Genomic DNA, 27724 nt, shown 5'->3' on the forward strand with positions numbered 1-27724 from the left:
TTTTCCAGTGAATCTGCTCTTTATATCAGGTGGCCAACGTATTGGAACTTCAGCTTCAGCAACAGTCCTTCCAATGACTATGTAAGGTTGATTTCCTTCAGGATTGACTGGTTGGATCTCCTTGCAGTATAACGGACTCTCAAGAGTCTTCTCCAGCACCACAGTTCAAAAGCATCAGTTCTTAGGTGCTCAGCCTTCTTTATGGTCCAACTCTCACATCCATACATGACTACTGGAAAAACCATAGCTTTGAATATACATACCTTTGTTGGTAAAGTGATGTCTGTTTTTTAATATGCTGCCTAGGTTTGTCATAGCTTTTCTTCCAAGGAGCAAGTGTCTTTTAATTTCATGGCTGCAGTTACCATCTACAGTAATTTTGGAGCCCAAGAAAATAAAATCTGTCACTGTTTCCATTGTTTCTCCATCTATCTACCATGAAGTAATGTGATCACAAGTAGGTGTTTACAACTATAAATTTCTCCCTAAGAATTTCTTAGCTTCCCTGGTAGCTCAGGTGGTAAAGAATCCACCTGCAATGCAGACGTGGGTTCAACCCCTGGGTTGGGAAGATACCTGGAGAAGGGAATGGCAACCCAGCCCAGTATTCTTGCCTGGAGAATTCCACAGACAGGGTACTCTGGTGGGCTATAGTCCATGGGGTCACAAAGAGTTTGACAGAACTGAGTGACTAACATGCATGCATATGAGAATGGCTTAAATTACCTCTCATACATTTTAGTATATTATATTTTCATTTTCACTCATTCATTCTAAAATATTTTCTAATTTTTCTTTTGACTTCCTCTTTGACCCATTGGTTATTTAGTAGTGTACTGGTTGAATTCCTCCTTATTTGTGAATATCCCAAATTTCTTTTTGTTACTAATTTCTAATTTCCACTGTGATATACTTTCTATAATTTCAATCCCTTTAAATTTATTGAGGACTTTTTTATACCCTAGCATAGTCTATCCTGAGCATATACTCAGACAAATGTGTATTCTGACGTTGTTGGGTGGAATTTGCTATAGATGTCCATCAGACTGTTTTGCTTATAATGTTCAAGATTTCCATTTACTTTGTTGATAGTCTACTTTGATGTTCTATCCATTATGGGGGAAAGTAGTGAACTCGTGAACTGTTTTTGCCAAATTGTCTATTTTTCCTTACATTTCTGTTTGTTTTTATTTCATGTATTTCTGAGCTCTGATGTTGCAGGCGTATAGGTCTATAGTTATGATAACATTCTGATAGTTTGACTCTTTCATTATAAATTGCCCACTTTATCTCTAGTACCATTTTCTTTTCATTTTAAAGTCTATTATATTTGATATTATTGTAGTCATTCTCGCTTTCTTTGGTTGCTATTTACATGATTTTATCTTTTTCCATTCTTTTACTTTCAATCTATTTGTATCTTTGAACCTAAGAAGCTTCTTCTGTAGAGAGTAAATAGTTGAATCATGTTTCCTATCCAATTTGACAATTTCTGCCTATTGATTGGATTATTTAACCATTTGCATTTATATTGATATAGCTGGATTTATGTCTGTCATTTAAATTTTTATTTTCTACTGTCTAATGTAATGACTGTCTAAGGTCCGTCTAGTCAAAGCTATGGTTTTTCCAGTGGTCATGTATGGATGTGAGAGTTGGACTATAAAGAAAGCTGAACACCGAAGAACTGATGCTTTTGAACTGTGGTGTTGGAGAAGACTCTTGAGAGTCCCTTGGACCGCAAGGAGATCCAACCAGTCCATCCTAAAGGAAATTAGTCCTGAATATTCATTGGAAGGACTGATGTTGAAGCTGAAACTCCAATACATTGTCTACCTGATGCGAAGAACTGACTCATTTGAAAAGACCCTGATGCTGGGAAAGATTGAAGGCGAGAGGAGAAGGGGACAACAGAGGATGAGATGGTTGGGTGGCATCACTGACTCCGTAGACATGAGTTTGAGTAAACTCCGGGAGTTGGTAATGGACACAGAGGCCTGGCGTGCTGCAGTCCATGGGGTCGCAAAGAGTTGGACGCGACTGAGCGACTGAACTGAACTGAACTAATGTCTTTTTTTTCTGTTTCTCCTACTGCTCTATTTTGAATTAAGTGAATATTTTCTAGAGTAGTACGTTAATTACTATGATTACTTTTTCACTATTTTAAAACTTATTTTGTTAGTGATTGCTCTAGGGGTTAGTATGTACATATTATCAGAATCTATTTCAGATTTAAACATTCTTAACTACAGTGTGATATAGAAACATTACTTCCATGAAGTGTTATTCTCTTTCCCCTTTCTCACTATCATTATTATACATGTCACATGTATATATGCTATTAATCCGCCAATAGTACTATCTTATATAATTTTATATGTATTAAACAGGCTGAGAAAAGATGGGAACAAGTTTATTAGAGTTTGTTAGAGTAACCTTTCTATTTACTGATTTTGGTTCCCTATGTATGTTCTAAGGATTCAAGCTACCATTAGGGGTCCTTTCCTTAGTACAACACAGCTTTGCTCTCATCTGTCTTCTTGATGTTGTTATTGTCAAATATATTACATTTCTATATGTTCTGGTCCAACAGTACAATTACAAGCAAAATATACAATTGTACTTTAAATTAGTTAAGAAAAGAAATATGAAGACATATTCATTTATACCATCTTATAACTAGAATGAATTATTTTGTTTATTGAAAAGTTAAGTTTGAAATAAAAGATTGATTATTGTGTGGCTCCATCCACCCACTTCTTTACTCATATGTTAGTGCCCAATGTGCTTATGTTAGAAGGCGAGGCCCCTGGAGGTAATTAGGTTTAGATGAAGTCATTAATGGGAGGCTCCCATGAGGTTAGAATTCTTACCAGAAGAAGAAACACCAGAGCTTCCTTTCTTGGCCATACACACAGAGGTTGTATGAGCACGAGGCAAGGTGATAGCTGCCTACAAGCCAAGATAAGAGGCCTCAGACTGTTACCCACCCCGCCAATACCTAGATTTTGGACTTTTCTAGGCTCTAGAACTTTCACTTTCACTTTCATGCACTGGAGAAGGAAATGGCAACCCACTCCAGTGTTCTTGCCTGGAGAATCCCAGGGATGGCGGAGCCTGGTGGGCTGCCGTCTATGGGGTCGCACAGAGTCGGACACAACTGAAGCGATTTAGCAGTAGCAGCAGCAGACTCTAGAACTGTGAGAAAAAATGTTTAAGTCACTCAGTTTATGGCATTTCAATATGGCTTTATGTCATTGGCAGCCTGAGGTAAGACATTAAATTAACACCATCTCATTTAAAAACATCTCTAAGATTTGTTTTGACAAAGAGGGCTTTTCTTAGCTCTCTCTTTCACTGACTCCCTGGTGAACCGGTTAGACTATGGTTCTGCTTGTTGTTTTTAATTATAGGAGCTTTTTTTGGGGGTGTGAGTGCCCTAATTTAATAGGTTAAGTATTAGTTTCTTTAAGATATATTGATCAATTGAAAAAAATTAAAAAACCCATTGGAACTAAATGGGCAAAAGATATGAACAGCAGGAAATATAAATTGTTTTTAAACATATGAAAAGATTGTCAACCTCACTTATAATTAAAAAATACAAGTTAGAGCTATGCAAAAATAACATTTTCATGTGCAAGATTGGTAAAAATAAAAAATGATAACATACCCCCAATATTGTTGATGGGAATATACAGTTACAATAATCTCTAAACAGTGCTTCTCAACACCTATCAAAATTACAAAAGCTCACCTTTTAATTTTGAAGTTCACGTCTCAGCATTTACTCAAAGAGATACTGGTATATACGAAAGATGACGTGTATTTAGTCATCGCTGCATTGCTTGTAACAGCGAAAAGCTAATAATCTCTTAATGGGAGGTTGTTGAAATAAACTGTGGTGCATCAGCTGCAGCATGTGATGTGCCCTGGCTGACAGCACGGTGACAGATGTGATGGACGCAGTATCTTGAAAGGCATGGATTAGGCTTGCTCCCTCCTGCGCTTCTATTGCCTCGGCTGCTATTCCACTGGTCTTGGAAGAACGTAACAGCCATTTGGAACAGCACTGTCTTCAGATAAGGTAGTTCAGTCAAGCCCAACCTAAAATAGAACCCACCAATCAATTCGCAGAAGTGTGAGCCAGCCCAGCTTAGCCAAGTTTGCCAACCAAGTCCAAGCCAAACCATCTAATCCTCAGCCAACATACAGATGCATAAGCTTTGCTTATAAAGAATTGTTTTAAGCCACTGAATTTTCAGTGATTTATTCAGTGTCTTTTTTTAAATTCAGTGAGTTTCAGTGGTTTATTAGACAGCAAGTGAGGCAGCTAATTACACTGTCCAGTGAATACTGTCTGCCCATCAAAGAATTCTTTAATACCCAAATAATGTGGAATCTCCGAGTCTCATGGTTCAGTTAAATGTGGTTCAGAACAATGTGCAGTGTTCATTTTGTGAATGGAAATTTGTGAAGTGGAATTTGCATACACTTGCATAAGATCTACCTGGCAAGATACATACAGAAACCTGATAAAAGCTGGTTGTCTGTGGAGAAGGTGAATGGAAAGTCAAGGACAGGAGTGAAAGGAGGTTTTCCTTTTATAAACTTTCTTCCACTTTTGAATTTTCAACAGCTTAAATGCATTATATATTCAAAAAAAGAAATTATTTTTTTAAAAACTCAGTCTATTCATAGAGCTCCAAATTCTTCTATTATCTAATAGAGCAGAAAAAAATCTAAAATCAGTTAACTTTTTATTCTCTTGACAAGGGCCAATTTTGCTTCAATAACTGCAGAATCTTTATTATTTCCTTACATTAGGAGTTTCAACTATGTTTATCTAGGAGTAGAACTCTATTATTATTTCCTTGTAGCTAGAATACATATATAAAGGACTCTTAAAACTCAGCTGTAAGAAGACAAATGACTCAATTAAAAAAATGGACAAATCAATTGATCAGATGCTTCATGAAAAAAAGAAAATACAGATAACAAACACACACATTAAAAGGTGCTCAACATCACTGAAAAATTAAAAGCAAAATTAGATACCACTACACACAATTTAGTATATCTAAGATTTAAAAATCTAATGATATTAAGTATTGGAAGTATGTGGAGCAACTGGAACTCTTCTTCGCTATCACAGAGCAAACACTTTTTCACTAATGGGAAGTAATGTAAAATGGCATAATCACTTTAGAAACCCAGTTTGGCATTCCTGATAAAGTTAAAAATGAATCTACCATATGACCTAATCCCACCTCTTGATATTTGCCCAAGAGAAATGAACGTATATGCCCACAGACTCAAATGTGAATGTTTATCACAGCTTCATATGTGATAGCCCCAAACTGGAAAAAGTCCAAATGTCCATCAGTAGGTAAAGGGATAAATAAATTTTCCTATATCCATATCACAGACTACTACTTAGCAAAGGAATGAATACGAATTTCTGACACTCATAACATGCATAAATCATAAATTAATTATGCTGGGTGAAAAAAAGGCAGATGAAAAAAGAGCACATACTACATAATTCCATTTATATTAAATTCTAGAAAATTCGAAGTAATCTATAGTGACAGAAATCAAATCAGTGGCTGCCTGGGCATGACTTGGAGTGGGGGGGACATGTAGATAGATTACAAAAAGTCATGAGAAAACTTTTGAGGGTGATGAATTCATTACTTTTCTTGAATGATGGTTTCAAGAATGTTTGCATATGTCAAAACTTAGCAATTTGTCATTTTAATTATCTACAAAAGAAAATTGGAGAAGAAACCAAATGATAGGATTTGTCAAGCTGAGTAGTTGACAAACGTGTTATACAATTCTCAGTTTTTAATGTGTTTTCTATATTTAATAACAAAATATTTTAATTCCATTTTTAAAAGTGAAAGTGAAGTCGCTCATTCGTGTCCAACTCTTTGCGACGCCATGGGCTGTAGCCTTCCAGGCTCCTCCATCCATGAGATTTTCCAGGTAAGATTACTGGAGTGGGTTGCCATTTCCTTCTCCAGGGAGGAAACTAGATTTCTCTCATTTGAGCTGATTTAATAAACTGACGGAAACAGTAATTTCCATGAAAACAGGGCTTCTGTCTGTTTAATTCACCATTTCATCCCCAGTTCTCAGGACAGGGCCTAGAAGCACTTATACCCTTCAAAATTACTTATCTATCACATAATGAATAAACTCAATTTATTCACCCTACTTGTTATTTTCTTAAAGAAGATTTCCAGTTCCTTATGGTAAAGCTTAGAAGTTACGCAACAATTTTAGTGATTACCTGTACTGTGGAGGGTGCCAAGAGAATCAGAAACCTTTACACTTAACTGCTTGCACCAGCAAAGCCCTATTGTTTGTTGAAAGGTGGCATCCAGTCTGATTATTAAACACTTAGTGGTCAGTGAGTTGATAGGTGGCATCCAGTCTGATTATTAAACACTTAGTGGTCAGTGACTAGTTGTAAACTATTTTGAACATTACCCCTTTTCAAATGTCATCACACCACTACTTTGTGGGTTCAAGTGTTTCTTTATGTCACACATTTCTCCTGCAGGCTTTTGTTCAAGTTCAAAATAGGTATCCTTTGACATGCACTTTGTACCCAACTCCTTTATTCTAACATTTTAAATGAATTAAAATATTTGTTATTAACTACAGAAGACACATAACATCCACTCATTGTTCAGGCCGTAAGATTGGATGCTGGCTTGATTTTGTTTCCCTAGTTAAACATTTTTTTTTCACTGCCAAGGTAATGTGATAAATTTCTATTTCAAAATACACAATATTTTCAGTCTTCTCTTCTGGATTTTTATATGGGGGAGCTAAACCAAATCTGATAAATATTCACTTTTTGGCTTTAAATATCTCAAGCAGTGCTACAGGCGACTTATTGACCTACGTCCTTTAGCTCACCGGATATGACTTGGAGAATAGATTAAAGACACCTGGGTCATATATCTAAGCTTTGGCCCAGGTCTATCTGCTGAACCTCTGCCATGGACATGCTCTAGACTGCCTATCAATGTGCCAGAATTAGAAAATTTTTAAGAAAAATTTCTGGCTTTGGAGATGGCTCTATTTGGAAGACAAAGTGAATTCCATACAAAAAGGCACATTAGTAAACATTTATTGAACTGTATCAAATTTAATTGAAATTAATTAAATTTGGATGAGAGCTACAATTGCAACTGCTCCCATTGCTGGGCTGAATTCCAGTTTTGGTTTAGAACCCAGTTTGGGCAAGGACTAGAGAAATGGAAAATCTTCAATGTCAACTTCAAAGTTGAATTAATTTACATTAGAAAAAGAGTATTAGGTAACACTACTGAATTAAATTTTTATTACAATTTCTTTTGAAAAGACAATAATTACAAACAAATAAGCTAGGTCTTCTTCAAATGAATAGGTTCACTGTTCTATCCTTTCCTCTGGGTATTTTTCAGCCTCCTTACAGTAAATTTGACTCTTCCATCTAGAATTATCAGGATTTCTCTTAGACATCATTTAAAATATAGTAGTTATCTGCTATGTCACATGTTTTAGAATTATAAATGCCTGTATTCTCCCCTCCATGCTGAATAAATCAACAGGATTTATAGATTCTACCTCAAGTATTTATATGGGCTATTTTCAACCTTTTTACAAACAAGCATTTTATAAAGCCTTTATATAAAGCATACCTTCATGTAAATTTTAAAAATACATATTATACTAACTATAATATAAAAGAGAAATAAGAGCATAATTAAGTAATAAATAACAGGTAGTATAATATACAAATGACTATACTGCTGCTGCTGCTAAGCTGCATCAGCTGTGTCCAACTCTGTGCGACCCCATAGATGGCAGCCCACCAGACTCCTCTGTCCCTGTGGTTCTCCAGGCAAGAATACTGGAGTGGGTTGCCATGTCCTTCTCCAATGTCTATACTGCTACTGCTGCTAAGTCACTTCAGTCGTGTCCAACTCTGTGTGACCCCATAGACGGCAGCCCACCAGGCACCCCCGTCCCCGGGATTCTCCAGGCAAGAACTCTGGAGTGGGTTTCCATTTCCTTCTCCAATGCATGAAAGTGAAAAGTGAAAGGGAAGCCACTCAGTCGTGTTCAACTCTTTGCGACCCCATAGACTGCAGCCTACCAGGCTCCTCCGTCCACGGGATTTTCCAGGCAAGAGTGCTGGAGTGGGGTGCCATTGCCTTCTCCAAATGTCTATACTAGAAGACCTAATGAAGTGTTAATTGCACCCCAGGTGGCATATTGGTAAAGAATCTGCCTGCAACGTAGGAGACCTGGGTCAGGAAGATCCCCTGGAGAAGGGAATGGCAACCCACTCCAGTATCCTTGCCTGGAGAATCCCAGGAGCATGGTTGGCTACAGTGCATGGGGACGCAGAGTCAGACACGTTTGAGTGACTCACACACACACTTATAAACAGGCTAGGACTTGAGAAAGTAGACTAAGATTCAAATTAATAGTGAAAACAGTTTGTCTTTACATTACATATTTTGAAATAAGAATTACTGTAAATGCAATAAATGCAAATACACACGGATATGGTTGATTTGTATTAGTGATTTAAATACCATGACCAACACAGCTGTCAGAGATACAATTTTGGTCGTGTCCAAAATAAAACAATATATATTTTTCCTTTGATGAACACAGTAGCTGCCTTCCTGAAAAATTCAGCGTATATTAAAACCATTCTATAAGAATTTGTAATTTAAGTGTAGGATGGTTGTTTAGGGTTTTCACCTACAAGAATGCCTAGATGGATACTTGAAAGTCATGTGGGAAGCAGGATAATTTTTCATTGCATGATACTGTCCCTTTAATTGCAGGATGTCTAACATCCCTGGCCTCTGCAGGCTAAATGCCAGTAGTTCTTCCCATTGACTATAACATCCAGAAAATGCTTCCAACAAATATCCAAAATGCCCACTAGGGGCAGTGTCACCCTGGAGAACCACTGGTCCTCGTAACTGTTCCTGCCTTGTCAGTCTTTTAACACTGCTTTGGTTTATAGTTCTTCAACATCTATCACTTGGCTCTCCCAATTTCTCGGTGTCCCTAGTCTCTCTGCCTGTGAATTTATCCTTCAAATAGATCGCGAAGGTGATCTTTGTAAAATACACACCTAATCACGTCATTCTCCTGCTGAGTATCTTTGGAGGCTTCCCAGCTCTACCGGATGGAATCAAACTTCTTAGAATAGAGGGCAGTAATCCTATCCCAACATATATCAGACCCATGCTCCTACCACTCTCTTCAATGCGTGCTGTGCTGTGCTCTTCCCCATGTGGTCTTTAGAACTGGGCAAGTTTTCTGAGTCTTTCCACCAACTTGGCGATCTTCTGTCTGGCAAGTTCCTACTAATAATTCAAAATGCAATTCAGGTATTACTTCCCCAAAGAAATCTTCTTCAATCTCCCTAGTCCACCCTGACCTTTGCACTCACCCTGTTTTGTAACTGGTAGGTAGCCCGCGTTTACCACTAGACTGTGAGATGTCTGAAGGCAGAGATTTTTATTCTCTCTACCTTTATATTCTAAGAAAATCAAATAGGCAGAAATATGCAGTAAGGTCTTAGAAAGTTAAACACATTTAAAGTTGAATAATCCTATAATGTTATTTGGAAAGTTCTGCAGATTGCTATATAATTATTTTTTTTTACCTTTCAATATTTTCCCATTCTTAAAGAAACATATACTTCCATCCAGTTTAATCTTTCTAATACTACAGCCTTTTAGCTTGTTCTATTTTTATTATTTAATTTCTGATAAATCCTGAAATGTCGCTTTTTCTTTTACCAGCTTCAACTCCCCTTGTATTGACTCATGAAACAAATATGTCCTTTCAACCCATTCCAAAGTTGGTATTTTTACTTAATTTAGTGTATATATCTCAGATAAGAAGCTTTTTCCTCAAATGATTTGAAATCAGCACATGAGTTTTCTTTTTAGTCATTAACAATTAAAAAATATTTTTCATGAATGTATAACTTGTTTCCCGCAAACTGTCAAATTGATAGTTCTGGTTTCAAGTGTTGATTCATGGTTTTACATGTGTGGTTGAGATTCACCAATGTTTAATTCTGTTTTAGAAATTTTTTAGATTTGAGAGTGTTCACCTTTTTCAGTTCCTTTGCTAATTTGCAAAATTAACTAGTCTCAAATAATCTTGATGTTTGTCCATGCTGGACTACATGGTTTCTTTCTTCTGGTTACCATAACCATCCGTCTTTTTTTTTTTTTTTTTTTTTTTTTAATCCTACATTGTTCTTTGCCTTCCCAGAATTTAACAGCAATATTTCAAAAATTTACTAATGACTTTCCTTTGGGTCATTAGAAGAAAAATGGTTCCTGGAGAAACAATGTGCTGCATAAATAATAGTGCAGAGACATTTTCCTGGAGGCTACAATGTGACCTATGAAATGCACTAGATTGGTTCTTCTCCATTAGGACATTCAGATCCTTCTTTTATTTTGGAAGGGAAGAATAAATGGAGGAAAATGTGCTTTGAAATTCTCTGTCCTGCTTTAGAGCATGTAAATAGCATCACACACAAAAAATTTTCAAGCTGTCAGGAGTTAAGCAAGTATGATAATTTCGGATAATTAAATGCTTAAGACAATCAAAATAGAACTCATCCTAGTAAGCTTTTCTCACTTGAAGGAGAGTTCTTCAAAAAGTAGTTACTGATCTTACTGTCTTTCAATAGGGCAGTTTTAAAAATGTGGTAAAACAGTCCACACTACATTTTGCAATCTTTAAACAAAGAAAGTATGGACACAGAACGAGGCATAGTTGTTTTAAAATTTTAAAAATCATGAATAATATAATACATAGACTATGATCCATTCATATAAAAATATTAGAAACAAAAGTAAAATATATACAAACAGAGAGACTGGAAAGATACCCACAGTAAACTGCCCTCAGTGTTCTGCAATGAAAGCTTTTATTTCTGTCTGTTTCTTCCACCAGGTTATGAACTCTTCTGTTACCAGACCAAATATAGGATGCCCAGTTAAATTAGAGTTTCAGGTAAAAAGGGATTTTTTTTTTTAAGCATAGGTACATCCCAAATATTGCATGGAGCATATTCATACTAAAAAAAAACATTCATTGTATACCTGGAATTCAGGTGTCCAGGTAACTGAGTGTCCTGTATTTTTATTTGCTAAATCTGGCAATTCTACTTGAAGGAGACCTTAGACTATCCATCCTTGGACTCCTATAACTAATATAGTTACAGTGATTTGGTGGGTACAGAACAAATGGCAAGCAAGAGAGCAATGAAGATTAAGAATAACAAAATAATAACAGGCAATTCTGCCAAGCATGTTAGATATCTTATCTCAATTCTCATGGAAATGTCATAATGTTTTATTAGTGGTCCTATTTTACAGATTAAGAAACAGAAGTATACTGAAGCCACACAGTAAGTGGTAGAGCTAAAAATGACCCCTGATTCAGCAGCCATAACCAACTAACTGCCAGCTGCAGGCAGGTAGAAGAAAATAAGGAGAAAGCGAACCAGGGGAGAGGCTTTGGTTCTGCCTAAGGTATGCAGTGTAGGACTTTGCATAAGGGCCTCAATTTTGCCTAGAGGTGGAATGTGAGATACACACGAAAAGCAGACAAATCTGGGCCCAGTCCTTACCTCCACCACACATTAGAACAAGTTATGTAATTTATTTCGGCTTCAGTTTTCTTCTCTTTAAAACTGGAGTGAGCGAATCTACCTGAGTACTGATGGGAAGAACAAATGAGATGATTTCTGTAAAGTGATCAGCAGGAGGTTTGGCAAGTAAAAGACACTGTCAATGTGAATTAGTCTCAGCTCAGAGCCCCAGTTTTTTCATCTGTGAAACAGAATTATACGAATAACTACTGGTATCTATATTGCTGAGCTGATGTGAGATCAGATGAGAATATATCTTTCTAAATTCTAAAGATATTTAGAATCTTCTTACTCTCCTCAATAGAGCAGAACCAGAATACCAAGGCAGAGCATTAGTATTTTTTTCCCGTGAATAACTAATTTTGTTTAAAAATTATCACACAGTAAAACTGATTCAGTGTACAAGGTTCTGTAAATTTTAACGCATGTCTAGACTTATGTAACCACCACCACCGTCAGGATACAGAACATGACTCCAGCTTTTGAGATTCTTTTTTTGAAAATGTTTCACATTCGTATTACAAAGCACTTTTAAAAACACGAAAAAGATTTAGATAAAAGTGCTGAGGATGCAAATGAACAAAACTGGCTTTTTGCACAATTCTTTTGCAGTCTTCATGCCCTCTAGGTATCACCTGGGCCCTTCTTGCTGTTGGCGGTGCAGTCTATTTCTTCCCACGAAAGTAATCAAGAAGTGACTTGCCAAGTGGGACCTTTCCTTCACACTAAAGGCAGGCCTATGCCATAGGTACAAACTTCAGCATTCCTTATTGGATCCTTTTTATATTACCAGATCTTATTTTTTTTGCAACTGTTTTCTCTAATTGCCATTTTCTCTCTAAAATGAAGAACTTTGAATAACCAGCACTTTCTCACTCTTTTAGGGAAATTATTTTTTCGGGACAAAAGAGACAGACACTCATTGAGAGAACAAGAATAGAGCTTTCAGGACCCCAAACCTCTCCGGGGTAACAAATCCTGTCTGTAATCAATCATTCCCTGTCTCCTGCCCCAACCCTAGCCTCTCTGCTCCTTGCCTACCTGGCGCATCCTGCAGCGTCAGACGGGTTACCAAACTTCTATTCTCCCTGGCGGCCTCCCACCCCCTACCCTGCGAACTCTCCCAGCTAACTGACTTGCGCTGACACACGGCTGCCACGTCTGGGGAGGGGGGCGGGTCCGCTTTCCGGTGACTCACGTCCTCGCTATTTGTCTTTTGTTTCTAGGACGGTTTGGCGGCCGTTTTCTTCCCTCTGCTTTTAATTTGGGAAGCAGGGAAACTAATGAATCAAGAGTGAATCTCTTCTCCACCCATCTTCCCCCCGCCCTTCTTCTTCAAGTTGGCTCTCTTCCCTTCACAAGTTCCGTAACTATCCGAGAAGTGCGGGGGTGACGGGGGCGGGACAGGTGGGGACGGATTAATTACACCTAAATCCGAAGTTGGCAGTCTAAAGCATCACTTGGCTGGGGAGCCTTTCCGAAACTCCCTTGCAGGCAGCTGGGCGTTTTCCTGGTGCCGCTGTACATTTGCAGCTCATTTCTTTACGCTCCTGCTCTGTTATGCCTCTATCTACCTGGTTACCGCTTTAAGTGCCCAGATCACGGCGAATTTCACGAGATGCACGAGCGGTTTTGTTTCAGTCCAAGGTAAAACCCAGTATGCAAAATGAGGAACCACCAAAGGATCCCAGGGAAAGGGGGAGAAAAAGGGATTCCCTCACCTTTTCCGGCACATTCCTTGTCAATTTCCACCAGGAGGAGGCGCGCGGTCTAGATCCCCCCTCGCCTCCTTCCTTACATCCCCCTACCGAGCGCAGCTCAGGCTCGCCGCGCAGCCTGAGCAGCTCCTCCGGCAGCCCTGGCCCTCCGCACCCCCCCTCCCCGCCCCCCGGGTTGGTTTTTCCCAGCTGCGGAGGTTGGGCCAGGGGCTGGGGTGCGAGGAGAATCGGCGCCTGCAGCGCTGAACGGGCAAGTCGCTGCGACTCTGGTGAGACTGGGAGTTATCTCGAGTGCGGAGGTGAGCGCCGGGGAGCAAGCGGAGAAGGCGAGAGCCTGGGGGAAGGAGGGGGAAAGAGGGGCCTGGGGGGCGGCTCCGGGGCCCCTCCCCATCCTCAGGCAGGAGACTAGCGCCGGTCCGGGGGTCCCACCGCCGCTTTGTTTGCGGCCTCCCCCACGCCTCCCTTTTGGAGATGACTTGAACGCCCTCGGGTCTAATGGGGCTGGCTGGGGCGCGGGCTGGGGGCGCCAGCCGAGTGCTTTCCACCTAATCCGTCAGGGTCCTGAAAGACATCAAAAGACTCCTGTAACCTGAAACTTCCATCGCGTCCAAACCTGGACCTGGAGGAGAGGTCCGGGCGGGGGCGGAGACCCCGGAAGGCAGGTCGTCCGCGGAGGAGGTGGGGGGAAGGAGCTGGGAAGGAGAAGTTTTAGTCGGGAGGCGCTGGGAATTAAGCAAGAAGTTTAGACGCGGGGGATGTCTGATCGGGGAAAGGAGGAGGGCGGGAGCTGGGAAGGGTATATATAGTGAGGGCTCGGGACGCTGCAACACTGTGCTTCGCCCCTCGGGTCGCCTGCCCCTCTGCTTGGGTAAGGATGTGCGTGGCGCTGGAGGAGGCGAGGCCCGGACGGGCTTTCGGAGGGAGGTCTCGGGTACCCGGTGGGGTCGGCTTGGCTCGCGGCGGCGATTCCTGCCCTCGGGGAGCCGCGGGCGCCACCACGCCTCACGCTTGTCTCCCGCTTGTTCCAGGTCGCGCAGCGGATCCTGCGGGAGGCGCCAACAAAAGAGGCGGGAGGTGCCACCCGGGGGCGGCGGCCGCAACGAGAGCGGGAGGAGGAGCGCGGAGCCGAGCGTCCCGACCGGCCGTGCGTACTTTCTGGAGGGAAGGGGCGGGGGACTCGGCCCCGGGAGGGGGACGCCCGGTGGCCAGGGGGTTGGCCAAGTTCCGGCGGCGGCGTTGGCGGCGGCCCTCCTCCGCTCCCACGAGAGGAAAGTTTTCTCCAGAAGCTTCCGGCCGGCCCGCGCCCTTCGGAGCCCCGTCTCCCGAACCTTCGGAGCGGGCGGCGTCCCAGCCCGGCTCCGGGGACACCCGAGCCGCGATGCCTGGGGGGTGCTCCCGGGGCCCCGCCGCCGGGGACGGGCGGCTGCGGCTGGCGCGGCTGGCGCTGGTCCTCCTGGGCTGGGTCTCCTCGACCTCCCTCCCCTCGTCGGCGTCCTCCTCCACCTCCTCGGCGTCGCTCCCGGCGCCCGCGGCGTCCGGCCAGCCCGCGCTGCCGGGCCGATGCCCAGCGCCGTGTGAGTGCTCCGAGGCCGCGCGCACCGTCAAGTGCGTGAACCGCAACCTGACCGAGGTGCCGGCCGACCTGCCCCCCTACGTGCGCAACCTCTTCCTCACGGGCAACCAGCTGGCCGTGCTGCCCGCCGGCGCCTTCGCCCGCCGGCCGCCGCTGGCCGACCTGGCCGCGCTCAACCTCAGCGGCAACCGCCTGAAGGAGGTGGACGCCGGCGCCTTCGAGCACCTGCCCGGCCTGCGCCAGCTTGACCTCAGCCACAACCCGCTGGCCGACCTCAGCCCCTTCGCCTTCTCGGGCAGCAACGCCAGCGTCGTGGCCCCCAGCCCCCTGGCGGAGCTCATCTTGAACCGCCTCGAGCTCCCCGCGGCCGAGCGGCAGAACCTGAGCCTGGAGGGGATGGTGGCGGCGGCCCTGCGAGCTGGCCACGCGCTGCGGGGGCTCCGCCGCCTGGAGCTGGCCAGCAACCAGCTCCTCTACCTGCCCCGCGACGTCCTGGCCCATCTGCCCGGTCTCCGGCACCTGGACCTGCGCAACAACTCGCTGGTGGGCCTGACCCACGTGTCCTTCCGGAACCTGACGCACCTCGAAAGCCTGCACCTGGAGGACAACGCCCTCAAGGTCCTGCGCAACGGCACCCTGGCCGAGCTGCAAAGCCTGCCCCACGTCCGGGTCTTCCTGGACGACAATCCCTGGGTCTGTGACTGCCACATGGTGGACATGGTGGCCTGGCTCAAGGAGACCGAGATAGTGCAGGGCAAAGGCAGGCTCACCTGTGCGTTCCCGGAGAAAATGAGGCATCGAGTCCTCTTGGAACTCAACAGCTCCGACCTGGACTGTGACCCTATCCTCCCGCCATCCCTGCAGACGTCCTATGTGTTCCTGGGTATTGTTTTAGCCCTGATAGGCGCCATCTTCCTCCTGGTTCTGTATTTGAACCGTAAAGGGATAAAGAAGTGGATGCATAACATCAGAGATGCCTGTAGGGATCACATGGAAGGGTATCATTACAGATACGAAATCAATGCGGACCCCAGGTTAACAAACCTCAGCTCGAATTCGGATGTCTGAGAAGCGCGTGAGGACAGAACCAGGACAACTCTGCATGAGATGTAGACTTCAGCTTTATCCCGTCCTAGGCTTGCTTCACCTCCACCCTCCACTGTAGCCGCCAGTGACCTTGACTGAAAGCAGCGAAGGGAATTTGCTCCCTTCTGTAAAGTTTCTTGGTGTGTTCTGTTACTGTGGGACGATGAACAACTGTGCATAGTGTTTTATCCTCTTCCTTCTTGGAACTCAACATGTGTGGAGGGATGTTTTCAAGTTTCAGCATGAACATGGCCTCCTGGCTGTTTTTCTCTTAGTACAGTTCAAGGTGTAGCAAGTGTACTCTCACTGATAGCATTCAACAAAAGCTGCCTCAACTTTTTTGAGAAAAAGACTTATTTCATAAATATCAGTTTTATTCTCATGTACCGAAATTGTGGAGAGAATGATTGCATTTCATAAACTGCCTGCAGACCTTAGCAAGCTCTTCAGAGTAACTCCATAGTCCACAGGAGCCCCTGCATCCGAGAGCATGCTTACATTTTACTGTTCTGCATATTTCAAAAAATAACTTGCAACTTCAGATAACTTCTTGACAAGTTACTTTTTTGATTGCAGTTTATATGAAACTATGCTGAAGTTCTTTTATAAACTGCATCGAGAGCCAACAAACTAAATTGTTAAAAAAAATTCAATAAAGATTCTTAAAAGAATTACAGCTGTGTTCAAGTTTGCTATTTGAAAAATGGATTAGGGGCAGTGATACTGAATGGTTTTGGCTCTGCTGATAATTAAGCTGTTAGTTATAGCTGAGAATGAAACAGGAGCAGTGTTTTATACAGATAGGCTTTGGAGATAGATTTGAGATGGTGGATCCTTTCACGATTTACATAGAGAAGTTGAATATTCATGTGAAAGTTAATGCTATTCATTAAACAGTTTTGTAAAAGCATTATAAAGTTGGTAAAAAGGAAGATTTCTGTAAGACAAACAGTTCACATTTTGAGGTTTTTCCTAGGCTGATTAAGTTAGGACAGAACAAAATTAGTTACATAATAAAACCCTCCATAGAAAATTGTTCTGTGGAGTTTTAGGGCAGAGTGTGAAACAAATATAATGCAAATAAATGTATGAAAGTGAAGTGTCTTAAGACAGTATTCTAAAATAAAAGATTTAAAAATAAATAAATTCCTGATATCATAATGTAAATTGGAACTTAGATTTTCCTGAGAATATATTTTTTTAAATGCATAAAATGGAACATACAGGGTTGATGGTTTGATTATCAGAGACCCTGCTAATGTGCTTAAAAAAATTGTCATGGTATGATATGAATTTGAGGAAATAACCAGAACTAACTGTCTATAAACAAGTGTCTCAATCAGTTTCTTATGTTCAATTCAGTATTTAAGAATTTGGGGACATTTTGCTAAGCTAAATTCAGTGTTAGCATATACACCTTTATGAAGAATGAATCCCATTTAACGGTAAATAAAAGCAATTGGTTAATGAAGTGGTATTGTCAATGATAGGCAAGAATTTCTTTTTTTTTTCAGTTTATCATTTGCCAATTAAGCTTAAGAGTAAATTCCATTAATCTCTAACCTCTTATATACAGTGATCTTAATTTAGCTATTATTATTTAATTTAAAGTGTAGGTAAATTTGTATCAGTAAGTCTTAGGGCCCTTCTTTCCCTTTAAAATGATTATGTTATAGAGAGTTTTATATTTGAAATAAAATTTGTTTCCATATTTTTATAAATGAAATAGGATTAGGTAGTACTTTAGTTGTAGAAATGTTTTTTTAGAATAGAATAGAAACATTTGCCCTCTTTGAGTTAAACTCAGAAGTTTTCAAAATAGAGCTAAAAATATCTAAATTTGTTGCTTGTTTAGATTAGATTAGACAGATATGATATTTTAATTTTAACTATATTAAGTTTTCTAAGGCTCATTTTATGAAATAGTATTCATTATTTTGGGGTTATACTTTAGATCCTATAATTACCTAAAAAAAGGTTAAATATATGGTACTTAATATTCCATTAAACATTTTAAATGTTCACCAGGAATTCATAAACTGGCCAGCTGCCATTATTTCCTAAGGATGATGCCAAATTATCAAAAATATCTAATAAATAAAAGCACACCATCTTAGGAATAAACTGCCAATGGACTTTCATTGGTAAGTCTGCTGATATTGTACAAAACAACAAATTGTAATATTTATAGAGTCTCTGTTCAGAAGAATTATTTCATCATGTGAAAGTCTAACAGTTAAAACTGACCTTTAGGATCCAGGAAAGCAGTAGATAGGTTAGTCTAGATTTTCTCATTATCAACTCACTGAAGCAGAATCTGTGGTACAGTGAAGCTGAGTTTTTAGCCTGTTAAGTGATGGCTTTTTTGAAGTTTGATTTCTTGCTTCTTCCTTTGTATAAACTTCCCAATTTAATATCATATCACTGCTTATTATTCCCCAATACATGGTGATACACATTCTTGAGGTAAAAAATGTTACTGTTTGAAAACAATTCTATTGTATGGTTATAATACTCTTAAGTCTAGAAGCTTGTAGGGCTTCTCTGGTAGTGCAGCTGGTAAAGAATCTGCCTGCAGTGTGGAAGATCTGGGTTCGATCCCTGGGTTGGGAAGATCCCCTGGAGAAGGAAATGGCAACCCACTCCAGTAATCTTGCCTGGAGAATCCCATGGACAGAGGAGCCTGGCGGGCTACAGTCCACGGGATCGCAAAGAGCCAGACACAACTGAGCCGCTAAGCACAGCACAGCATAAGTTTCTAATGCATTCTGAATTCCTTGGCAGATAAGTGCTGCAGAAATTCAGTAAGGATAACTGAATAGGCAAAAAGAAAATGACAGTATCGTCACTTGAAGTGTACTTGTTTTAAACACTATTTCTTGGTATCATTATGCATTATCAATCCTAGAAACCTACAAGTAATCCATTTTTGAAATTTATTTTGCTTGGTGATACATTCTGTTACTCAGCAAAGGTTTCAGCAGAAAACACCCTTTTTTCTTTGCCAGTTTCATTTGAGGAAAGTTAGAAAAATACTTAAAAATGTAAGCACTTGATAAATCCCTCAATTTAAAAGGTTATTAAAATGTCCAATAAATTTCAATTTAAAGTGGCAAGAATTTAGGCTAATACACCTTGACCCTGAATTGTAACTCCCCCCTTTCAATGGACTAATTCAGTTTGCAACATTAATACATTTATCATCAATTTTGCTTCCCCATGTGATTTAATAGTGACCCACTAGGCACATTTATACCTTTCAACTGATAGGTTTTTCTTACAAAGTGAGGAGTCTTTGAAGCACATTAAATAAAAATTTTAAAGACAGACGAGCTGCTTAAATTGAAAGACTGATAGTAGATAAGATTTTTTCCCCCCTAGAGATAGAGAAAAGATTGGTTGAAATAAATGGTAAATCCTTTAAAATTACCTTAATTGGGAGCAAATGTGGATTATGGTCACCTCAATATAGAATCAGAAATAAGTTACAGCTTTGTTTTCTGTCTTAACTAAAGTGGGTAGGGAAAAAAAAGAAGATCCCAAATGAACTGTCATTGTTTCCTTAGGGATTCTGTCATTCATTTCAGTTGCCAACTCTTTGTGACCCCATGGACTGCAGCACGCCAGGCTTCCCTGTCCATCACCAATTCCGGAGTTTGCACAAACTCATGTCTGTCGAGTTGGTGATGCCATCCAACCATCTCATCATCTTAGACTTGTGTTCCAAATGTGGGGCTTACTTACTTGAGGACATCAGAGGCTTTGCAGCTCTAGTTTGGGAAGCTTTGCTATCATCTGTGCTGGTTTGCAAGGTTAAAACCAGTTTGGCCCGTGCTTTCTTCCTGCTCCAAAATCCATTCAGTCATCCATCCTTCAGAGAGCAGCACCCTAAAGTGAAGAGAGACATTTTTCAGATGAGATTCAAGTTTCACTTTTACACTTGGGCAAGGATTTTTCATAGTAAAGGAGAGGGAAGAAGGAAATGAGATTTCTAGATTGTATATGGAAAAGACCTCGATGATGTCCTTTTTAAATCTTTCAGTAACTCTGCAGTGCTGTGCTTGAAATAGTTTAAGAAAATATATTCTGTATTGTCCAGGTGATCCTGTGTTTCAGAAGGAGAAAAACAGCTCCTTGAGGGTGTTTTGTACAGATATGTTTCATTCCTAGAACTGTTTGATTAAAAACACAGGCTGGTTTTATGTTGTGTTTTACCTTTTTTTTTTTTTTTTAGTTTTTTTAAAATTTATTTTTTATTGAAGGATAATTACTTCAAGAATTTTGTTGTTTTCTGTCAGACCTCAACATGAATCAGCCACAGGTATACAGGTATCTCCTCTCTTTTGAACCTTGCTTCCATTCCCCTCCCCATCCCACTCCTCTAGGTTGACACAAAGCCCCTGTTTGAGTTTCCTGAGACATACAGCAAATTGGCTATCTATTTTACATATGGTAATGTAAGTTTCCATGTTACTCTCTCTTGCCTTAAAAGAGGTCATCTCTCACCTTAAAACATTTTTGCAGCTCTAACTTTGCCATGAGTTAAACAAAAAAATCTAGATTTAAAAAATACTTAGTATATAATTTATGTATTTTTAACAAGAATCAGAATTCTCACTATTTTAAAACTGGATGGGCTCTTAAATGTGTCAAGCCCAGATTCTCATTCTACCCTACAAATGAAAATCTTAATAGTTGTGACCTGTTGTTATACAGCAACAACCAGGACTAGGTCTTAGGTTCCATCCTCCCCTTCCAGTCCTTTTATGACCACATGATGCTATTGTTAATTACCTACCTTGAGACCTTTGAAATCCTCATGTCTAATTTTCAAAAAGGCAATTGATGTGAATTTGTTTTATTGTTTTTACTTTGCACTCAAACATTCACTATATTTGTTTAAATTCAACTTTCAGTGTGTTAAAAAAAAAATGAATTTCAGACCCCTATTGTTGTTGTTCATTCGCTCAGTCATGTCCAGCTCTTTGAGCCCCCATGGACTGCAGCATGCCAGGCATTCCTGTCCTTCACCATCTCCCAGAACTTGCTCAAACTCATGTCCATTGAGTCAATGATGCCATCCAACCATCTCTTCCTCTGTCGTCCCCTTCTCCTGCCTTCAGTCTTTTCCAGAATCAGGGTCTTTACTGATGAGTCAGCTCTTTGGATCAGGTGGCCAAAGTATTAGAGCTTCAGCTTCACCATCAGTCTTTACAGTGAATATTCAGGGTTGATTTCCTTTAGGGTTGAGACTCCAAAGGACTCTCAAGAGTCTTCTCTAACATCACAGTTCAAAAGCATCAGTTCTTTGGTACTCAGCCTTCTTTATGGTCCAACTCTCACATCCATACATGACTACGAGAAAATCCATAGCTTTAACTCTACAGACCTTTGTTGGCAAAGTGACATCTCTGCTTTTTAACACACTGTCTAGGCTAGTCATAGCTTTCCTTCCAAGGAGCAAGCTCGTTCAATTTCATGGCAGCAGTTACCGTCCTCAGCAATTTTGGAGGCCAAGAAGATAAAATTCATCACTGCTTCTACTTTTCCCCCATCTATTTGCCATGAAGTGATGGGACTGGGTGCTGTGATCGTAGTTTTTTGAATGTTGAGTTTTAGGCCAGGTTTTTCACTCTCTTCTTTCACTTTCAAGAGACTCTTTAGTTCCTTTTCACTTTCTGCCATAAGGGTGCATATCTGAGACTATTGATATTTCTCCTGCCAATCTTGATTCTGGCCTGTGCTTCATCCAGCCCGGCATTTCGCATGATGTACTCTGCATAGAAGTTAAATAAGCAGGGTGACAGTACACACCCTTGACGTACCCCTTTCCCAATTTTGAACCAGTCTGTTGTTCCATGTCCAGTTCTGTTGCTTCTTGACCTGCATACAGATTTCTTAGGAGGCAGGTAAGGTGATCTGGTATTCCCGTTTTTTGAAGAATTTTCCACTGTTTGTTGTGATCCACACAGTCAAAGGCTTTAGCATAGTCAATGAAGCAGCTGGTTTTCTGGAATTCTCTTGCTTTTTTTAATGATCCAGAGGATGTTGACAATTTGATCTCTGGTTCCTCTGCCTTTTCTAAATCCAGCCTGAACATCTGGAAGTTCTCGGTTCACATACTGTTGAAGCCTTAGCTTGGAGAATTTTGAGCATTAGCATGTTAGATGAGTACAATTGTGTGGTAGTTTGAGCATTCTTTGGCATTGCCTTTCTTTGGGATTGGAATGAAAACTGACCTCTTCCAGTCCTGTGGCCACACTGAGTTTTCCAAATTGGCTAGTATATTGAGTGCAGCACTTTCACAGCATCATCTTCTAGGATTTGAAATAGCTGAGCTGAAGTTTCATCACCTTCACCAGCTTTGTTCATAGTGATGCTTCCTAAGGCCCACTTGACTTCTCACTCCAGGATGTCTGGCTCTATGTGAGTGATGACATTATTGTGGTTATCTGGGCCATTAAGCTCTCTTTTATATAGTTCTTCTCTGTATTCTTGCCACCTCTTCTTAATATCTTTTGCTTCTGTTAGGTCCATACCATTTCTGTCCTGTATTTTGCCCATTTTTGCATGAAATGTTCCCTTGGTATCTCTAATTTTCTTGAAGAGATCTCTAGTCTTTCCCAATTATTGTTTTCCTCTATTTCTTGGCATTGATCGCTAAGGAAGGCATTCTTATCTCTCCTGGCTGTTCTTTGGAACTCTGCATTCAGATGGGTATATCTTTACTTTTCTCCTTTGCCTTTCATGTCCCTTCTTTTCTCGGCTATTCATAAGGCCTCCTCAGACAACCATTTTGCCTTTTTTGCATTTCTGTTTCTGTGGGATGGTTTTGGTCGTCACTTCCTGTACAATGTCACAAATGGTTCCTCAAGCACTCTATCAGATCTAATCCCTTGAATCTATTTGTCACTTCTACTGTATAATCATAAGGGATTTGATTCCAGTCCCCTGTGATGAAAAAGACATTCAGACCCCTGAGTATGCTTAAATATGTTTGAAATAATTTGGTCATAGGAAATCTTATTACTGTAAAGCTCCTCTGAGCTCATAGGAGTCCATCATATAATAGGAAGTATTTCAGAAATTTAATGGTGGTATTTCTTGGGAAGTGAAAAAGAAAACTTTGGAAAGCTGTACTAGCCTCTGTAATTCTATCTTAAAAGATGAGTTAGCTCAGCTGGTGAGAACAACAAACAAATAAGACCAAGTTCACGGCCGTGAAGTCACTCAATCACCAGGTGAGACAGCTTTGCATGCTCCGCTCTCCAGGCCCGCACCAGCTCCAGGTGCAGGCTGCCTTCCTTTCTTTGAGAACTGAGACCAAACAGGGAATCCAAATCAATGCAAATCCATCATCACCCTGGAAAACCAGTGGACTGACGGGCCAAATCCTGCCAGCCCTGCTGCTGATACGCCAAGTTCATTGTCTTTATATATACAGGACTGACCTCATGACAACCTCTACATCCGCACCTTGTAGTATCATGTCACAGATCACAAAGACTTCCTCATCTATGTGAATTTTGAGAAAAATCTATCGTCGGTGCCTTTTAACGTGTTACATGGAAGTTCGTTAGGTTTGCTTGGCTACTGAAAATGAAAACACAGTGTAAGATTTGAGATCATGATTACCATATCACAAACCTGTATGGAAATGTTGATAAAAACAGAAATGCAATTTATGTTTAGCTGACATTTTCTGATAATAGGATTTACTGCTGGTTCCCATTCGAAGGTGGTGAATATAAGGGTACATTTGCTTTTAAGGAAGCCAGAGCTCAATATATGACCAACTGTAATACTTTTTGTGAAAAAGCAAATATTTGAGAATATGTTTTCCAGGGCTTGAAGATGTTACCAAGAGAGGCTTTTTTAAAGTGGAAGTTTACAGTTCTCCCCTACCCTGAACCCCTGTAGTCATTTTTGTACAACTTTGTCTCCCTTCCTCAAAGAGAACCGAGCTACGTAACATTCCAAGGTGACGACTTGGCACCGTAGAGAACTGCGCTGACTGGAACACTAGGTCAGTCAGTTAACAGATGTACCTTTCTGCGTGTGATGCAGCTTCTCTGAGTTTATGACAGTACAGCTAGTTAAATGTATTCGAGGATGACTTTACTCTTTCAGTTAGACACATTCTGTAGTTATTTTTATTTATTTTTTGGCTGCACCACGCAGCATAGGAAATCTTAGTTCTCCAAGTAGGGATCGAACTTGCGCTTGCGCCCCGTGCATTGGAAGTACAGAGTCTTAACCACTGGACCACCAGCGAAATCCCTCTGTAGTTATTCTTATAGATCATGGCAAACACATTGCTATTAAACATATAAAGGACATTTTAAAATTAACTCATGCTTCTTGCAGATTATTTAAAAACACAGGGGGACAAACACCATGAATAATCCTATTACTAAGGGAAAAGCACCTTAATATCGATTAAACCACCTTCTGTTTGTATTATGTTATACCTTGTCTTTTCATTTACAATGTTATGAGCATTCCCCACTATCATTAAATACTATTTTAATAGTTTAAACTACTACAGACAATCAGGTATTTTACACAAAGAGGATGTTTCTTGCTAATGTTCTAATAAGCACTGTTGAACCCACCTGTGTTTCTACTATAATACATCTCCCATTTTTCTCTTAAAGTAGATCCTTGAATGAGATTCACTGCCAAAGATGGCAGTCTTTTTTTTTTAACTCTAAAAATATTTTTGAAGACTTTTTGAGAATATTAAATGTAGAATAGCATTGTTCATTGTATATTTTAAGAGTTTCATATCAGATTTCGTATAGAGTGCTGAATGATCTGTGGACAAGATTTTGAACAGATAGAAAGTTTAAACTGTTTAATTTGTCACTGTTTTTAATCCAAAAATGTCTGCTCTGTTAAAATATCAGAATTAGAAGATAGCTAATGAAATAACTCATTGGTATGTGTGTGTGTGCATGTGTGTGTTGCAGGGTTGGGAGAGGTGGTATGGGGTGTGGAGGAATGTCTGGAAAGTTATAAGTTAGCAAGCAGGTTTTAGAAGACAAACCTGTTTTCCTGAATTCTCTCTTTTTTGGTGATTTGTGTGTTCTTAGAATTAGATTCGTGCACATGATTTAATTGTGCTAATCTTATGGTTAAATTGCTTTAAAATTTCACTGAAGTCCTATGAACCATTTATTCAGTTCACTCAGATATTTATTCAGTGCTTTCTATAAAGCAAACGTTGTTGCATTAGAGTAAAAAATGAATTTCTGAAATAAAATTGCTTCTGATCCAGTGGAGAGGATAAATAATGATAATTGCCAACATTTTATTGGGTGCTTAGTATGAATCAGATACTAGGCAAACCCTTCACATATAAGATCTTACTCTCATTGGAAGAGTAAACAGGCTTGGAGATGCTAGGTGACTTGCCCAAGGACAACTAGGTAGCAAGAATCAGATGCGGGATTTTTTTTTTTTCTTTTTGGTCTGTTTCCAGGACATGTGCTGTCAACGCCTGACCTTTAGGAGCAATAAGATGTGAATGACTTTGTTATAGGGCAGAATATGATAAAGCACTGCCAGATATTTAAACCGTGTGATATGAAGCTCAAAGCAGGGAGAGAGCTTATCTAATTGGAAGATTCAGAGAAATGTTCATGGAGGATTGGCAAATCCTTAAATCTTTAAGATGAACTTGAAGAAGAACCAAATGGAGACAGTGGGTAGAAGAGAAAACTCGGGTCAGAGCATAAGCAAAGGGAATGAAGGTGACTAAGGACCGAGCGTGTTCTAGGAACAATAGCATTTGACGCATGATGTTTATCCAGGAGAAAAGTGGAAAGTGCTAGTAGAAAGGTATATCTGTGCATGTGGGCATGCATGCTAACCTGCTTCCGTCGTGTCTGACTCTCTGCAACCCTATGGACTGTAGCCCACCAGGCTCCTCTGTCCATGGGATTTTTCCAGGCAAGAATACTCAAGTGGGTTGCCATGCCCGCCTCCAGGGGATCTTTCTGACCCAGGGATCAAACCTGCGTCTCTTATGTCTCCTGCATTGGCAGGCGGGTTCTTTACTAGTGCCACTTGGGAAGCAGTTATGGTCAATAGTTTCCATTTAATTCAGTGGACAGTGGAGAGGTATCAGAGGTCTTTGAGCAGGGAAGTGATATGCATAGATCTGATTGTTCCCTCAGGGATGACATCCACACTGCCTCCCCAAATAAGTTTGGGTGATCAAGCCTGCTGACACCACAGGTGCATCAGGAGGGAACGAAAAATGTTTATTACTCTCATACGGGATTTTCTGGGAGGGCAAGGCTTGGCTGTGTTTTTCACTGTGACTAGAGGGTAGGACCAGAGTGAGTTGGGGTTTTCACGATTTTAACTGCCCACCGGGTGCCAAAGGATGAAGCTCATGGGCCACCTTATGGGTTTGCCCCAGCATGGGGCAGAAAGTGGAGGAGGGGATGGGCTTGAAAGCTGTCAGTACTCAGACATCATGGGTGAAGTCAGACTCAATTATAAGTCACCACTAATGTTTGACTGATGATGTGCTGTGTCTCATTTAATTGATGTTGGACTTGTTTAAGAAAGCTGTTATGCCTTTCTAAAGTTTAGGGCATGTGGCCATTAGGGAGGTGGAAGTTTCACTGAATGTCTCATTCTAGAGTTTCTGGTATATGTTTTGAGAAGTGAAATGCAAGCCATGGTCATCATCAGTAATGTCTGGAACTCTGAAAGGGATAAGGAATGTTTTGAGGAGGCCTTTAATTTTGACCTTAGTATGGAAAAACCTAATGTGGGCAAACAAATTAATAAAAATCAAGCCTTGATTTTTATCTTAGGTATCTCCAGGGCAGTCAATCCCATAGTGCTTTAGCCCAAAGGTGACAGCCTTGGATAAGGAGTTGTTGCCACTGGTCAGACTAAATGGACAGATAATTGGTATTGCCTCAAGATTTTGTTAAAAACAAAACAAAGCAAAACATGTACACTGAACCAATTATTGATCAAGGATTTTTCATCACTGCATGTAGTTTGGCCAGTTGTATTAATCCTTGAGCCTCATCCTTGATGTAGGTTGACTTGGTTAGGGAGTGGATAGCAGCAGCTTGCTAGATGGCTCCATCAGGTTTTATGGTGACTTTATCATAGACAAATAAATGAATTCCCTTTTCCCAGTTCATCCTGAGTGATCTCTCTCTCTCTCTCTCTCTCTCTCACACACACACACACACACACACACACACACTCACACTCACTCTCTCTCTCTTTCCCTCCCTCTCCAGGCAGCCAGTGGCTCTCCCCACTCTTTGCACTTTGGTAACCATAGGTTTGTTTTCTGCCTATGAGTCCATTTCTGTTTCATAAATAATTTCATTTCTATGTTTTTTTTAGATTCCACATATAAGTGATATCAAATAGTACTTGTCTTTGTCTGACTTCTTCACTTATATGATGATTTCCAGGCCCATCTATGTTGCTGCAAATGGCATTATTTCCTTCTTTTCAAGGGCAAATATTCCACTGTATATATGTACTAAATCTTTATCCATTTACCAGTTGACAGACATTTAGGTTACTTTCATGTCTTGGCTGTTGTATAGTGCTGCATTGAACATTGGAATGCATGTATCCATTCAAATTAAGTTT

At 40.6% G+C, this 27724-nt stretch overlaps 1 protein-coding gene and 1 long non-coding RNA gene across 5 annotated transcripts in view; one reads left to right on the top strand and one right to left on the bottom strand.

The window, feature by feature from the left end:
- Positions 1-27724, bottom strand: part of LOC108636716 — a 74248-nt gene that overhangs the window by 15102 nt on the left and 31422 nt on the right. The window contains exons 2-3 of one of the 2 annotated variants that reach the window (XR_001918512.1): positions 19829-19972; positions 3764-4107 (exon numbers count right to left, since the gene is read on the bottom strand). This is a non-coding gene — a long non-coding RNA (uncharacterized LOC108636716). Of the gene's footprint in view, positions 1-3763; positions 4108-19828; positions 19973-27724 lie in introns of those variants that run through there. The other variant, XR_001918511.1, reaches the window with a different exon arrangement.
- TPBG (trophoblast glycoprotein) lies at positions 13151-16746 on the top strand. Of its 3 annotated transcripts, none has more exons than XM_018052918.1 (2): positions 13151-13354; positions 14454-16746. In XM_018052918.1, the coding sequence occupies exon 2, from the start codon at positions 14804-14806 to the stop codon at positions 16064-16066; it is 1263 nt and encodes a 420-aa protein (XP_017908407.1). In that variant the 5' UTR covers positions 13151-13354; positions 14454-14803; the 3' UTR covers positions 16067-16746. The 3 variants fall into 3 exon arrangements, with proteins under 3 accessions (XP_017908407.1, XP_017908405.1, XP_017908406.1); XM_018052916.1 differs by lacking the exon at positions 13151-13354 and adding an exon at positions 13397-13724; XM_018052917.1 differs by lacking the exon at positions 13151-13354 and adding an exon at positions 14153-14293.

This window comes from Capra hircus, chromosome 9, assembly GCF_001704415.2.
Source record: "Capra hircus breed San Clemente chromosome 9, ASM170441v1, whole genome shotgun sequence".
Taxonomy (NCBI): domain Eukaryota; kingdom Metazoa; phylum Chordata; class Mammalia; order Artiodactyla; family Bovidae; genus Capra; species Capra hircus.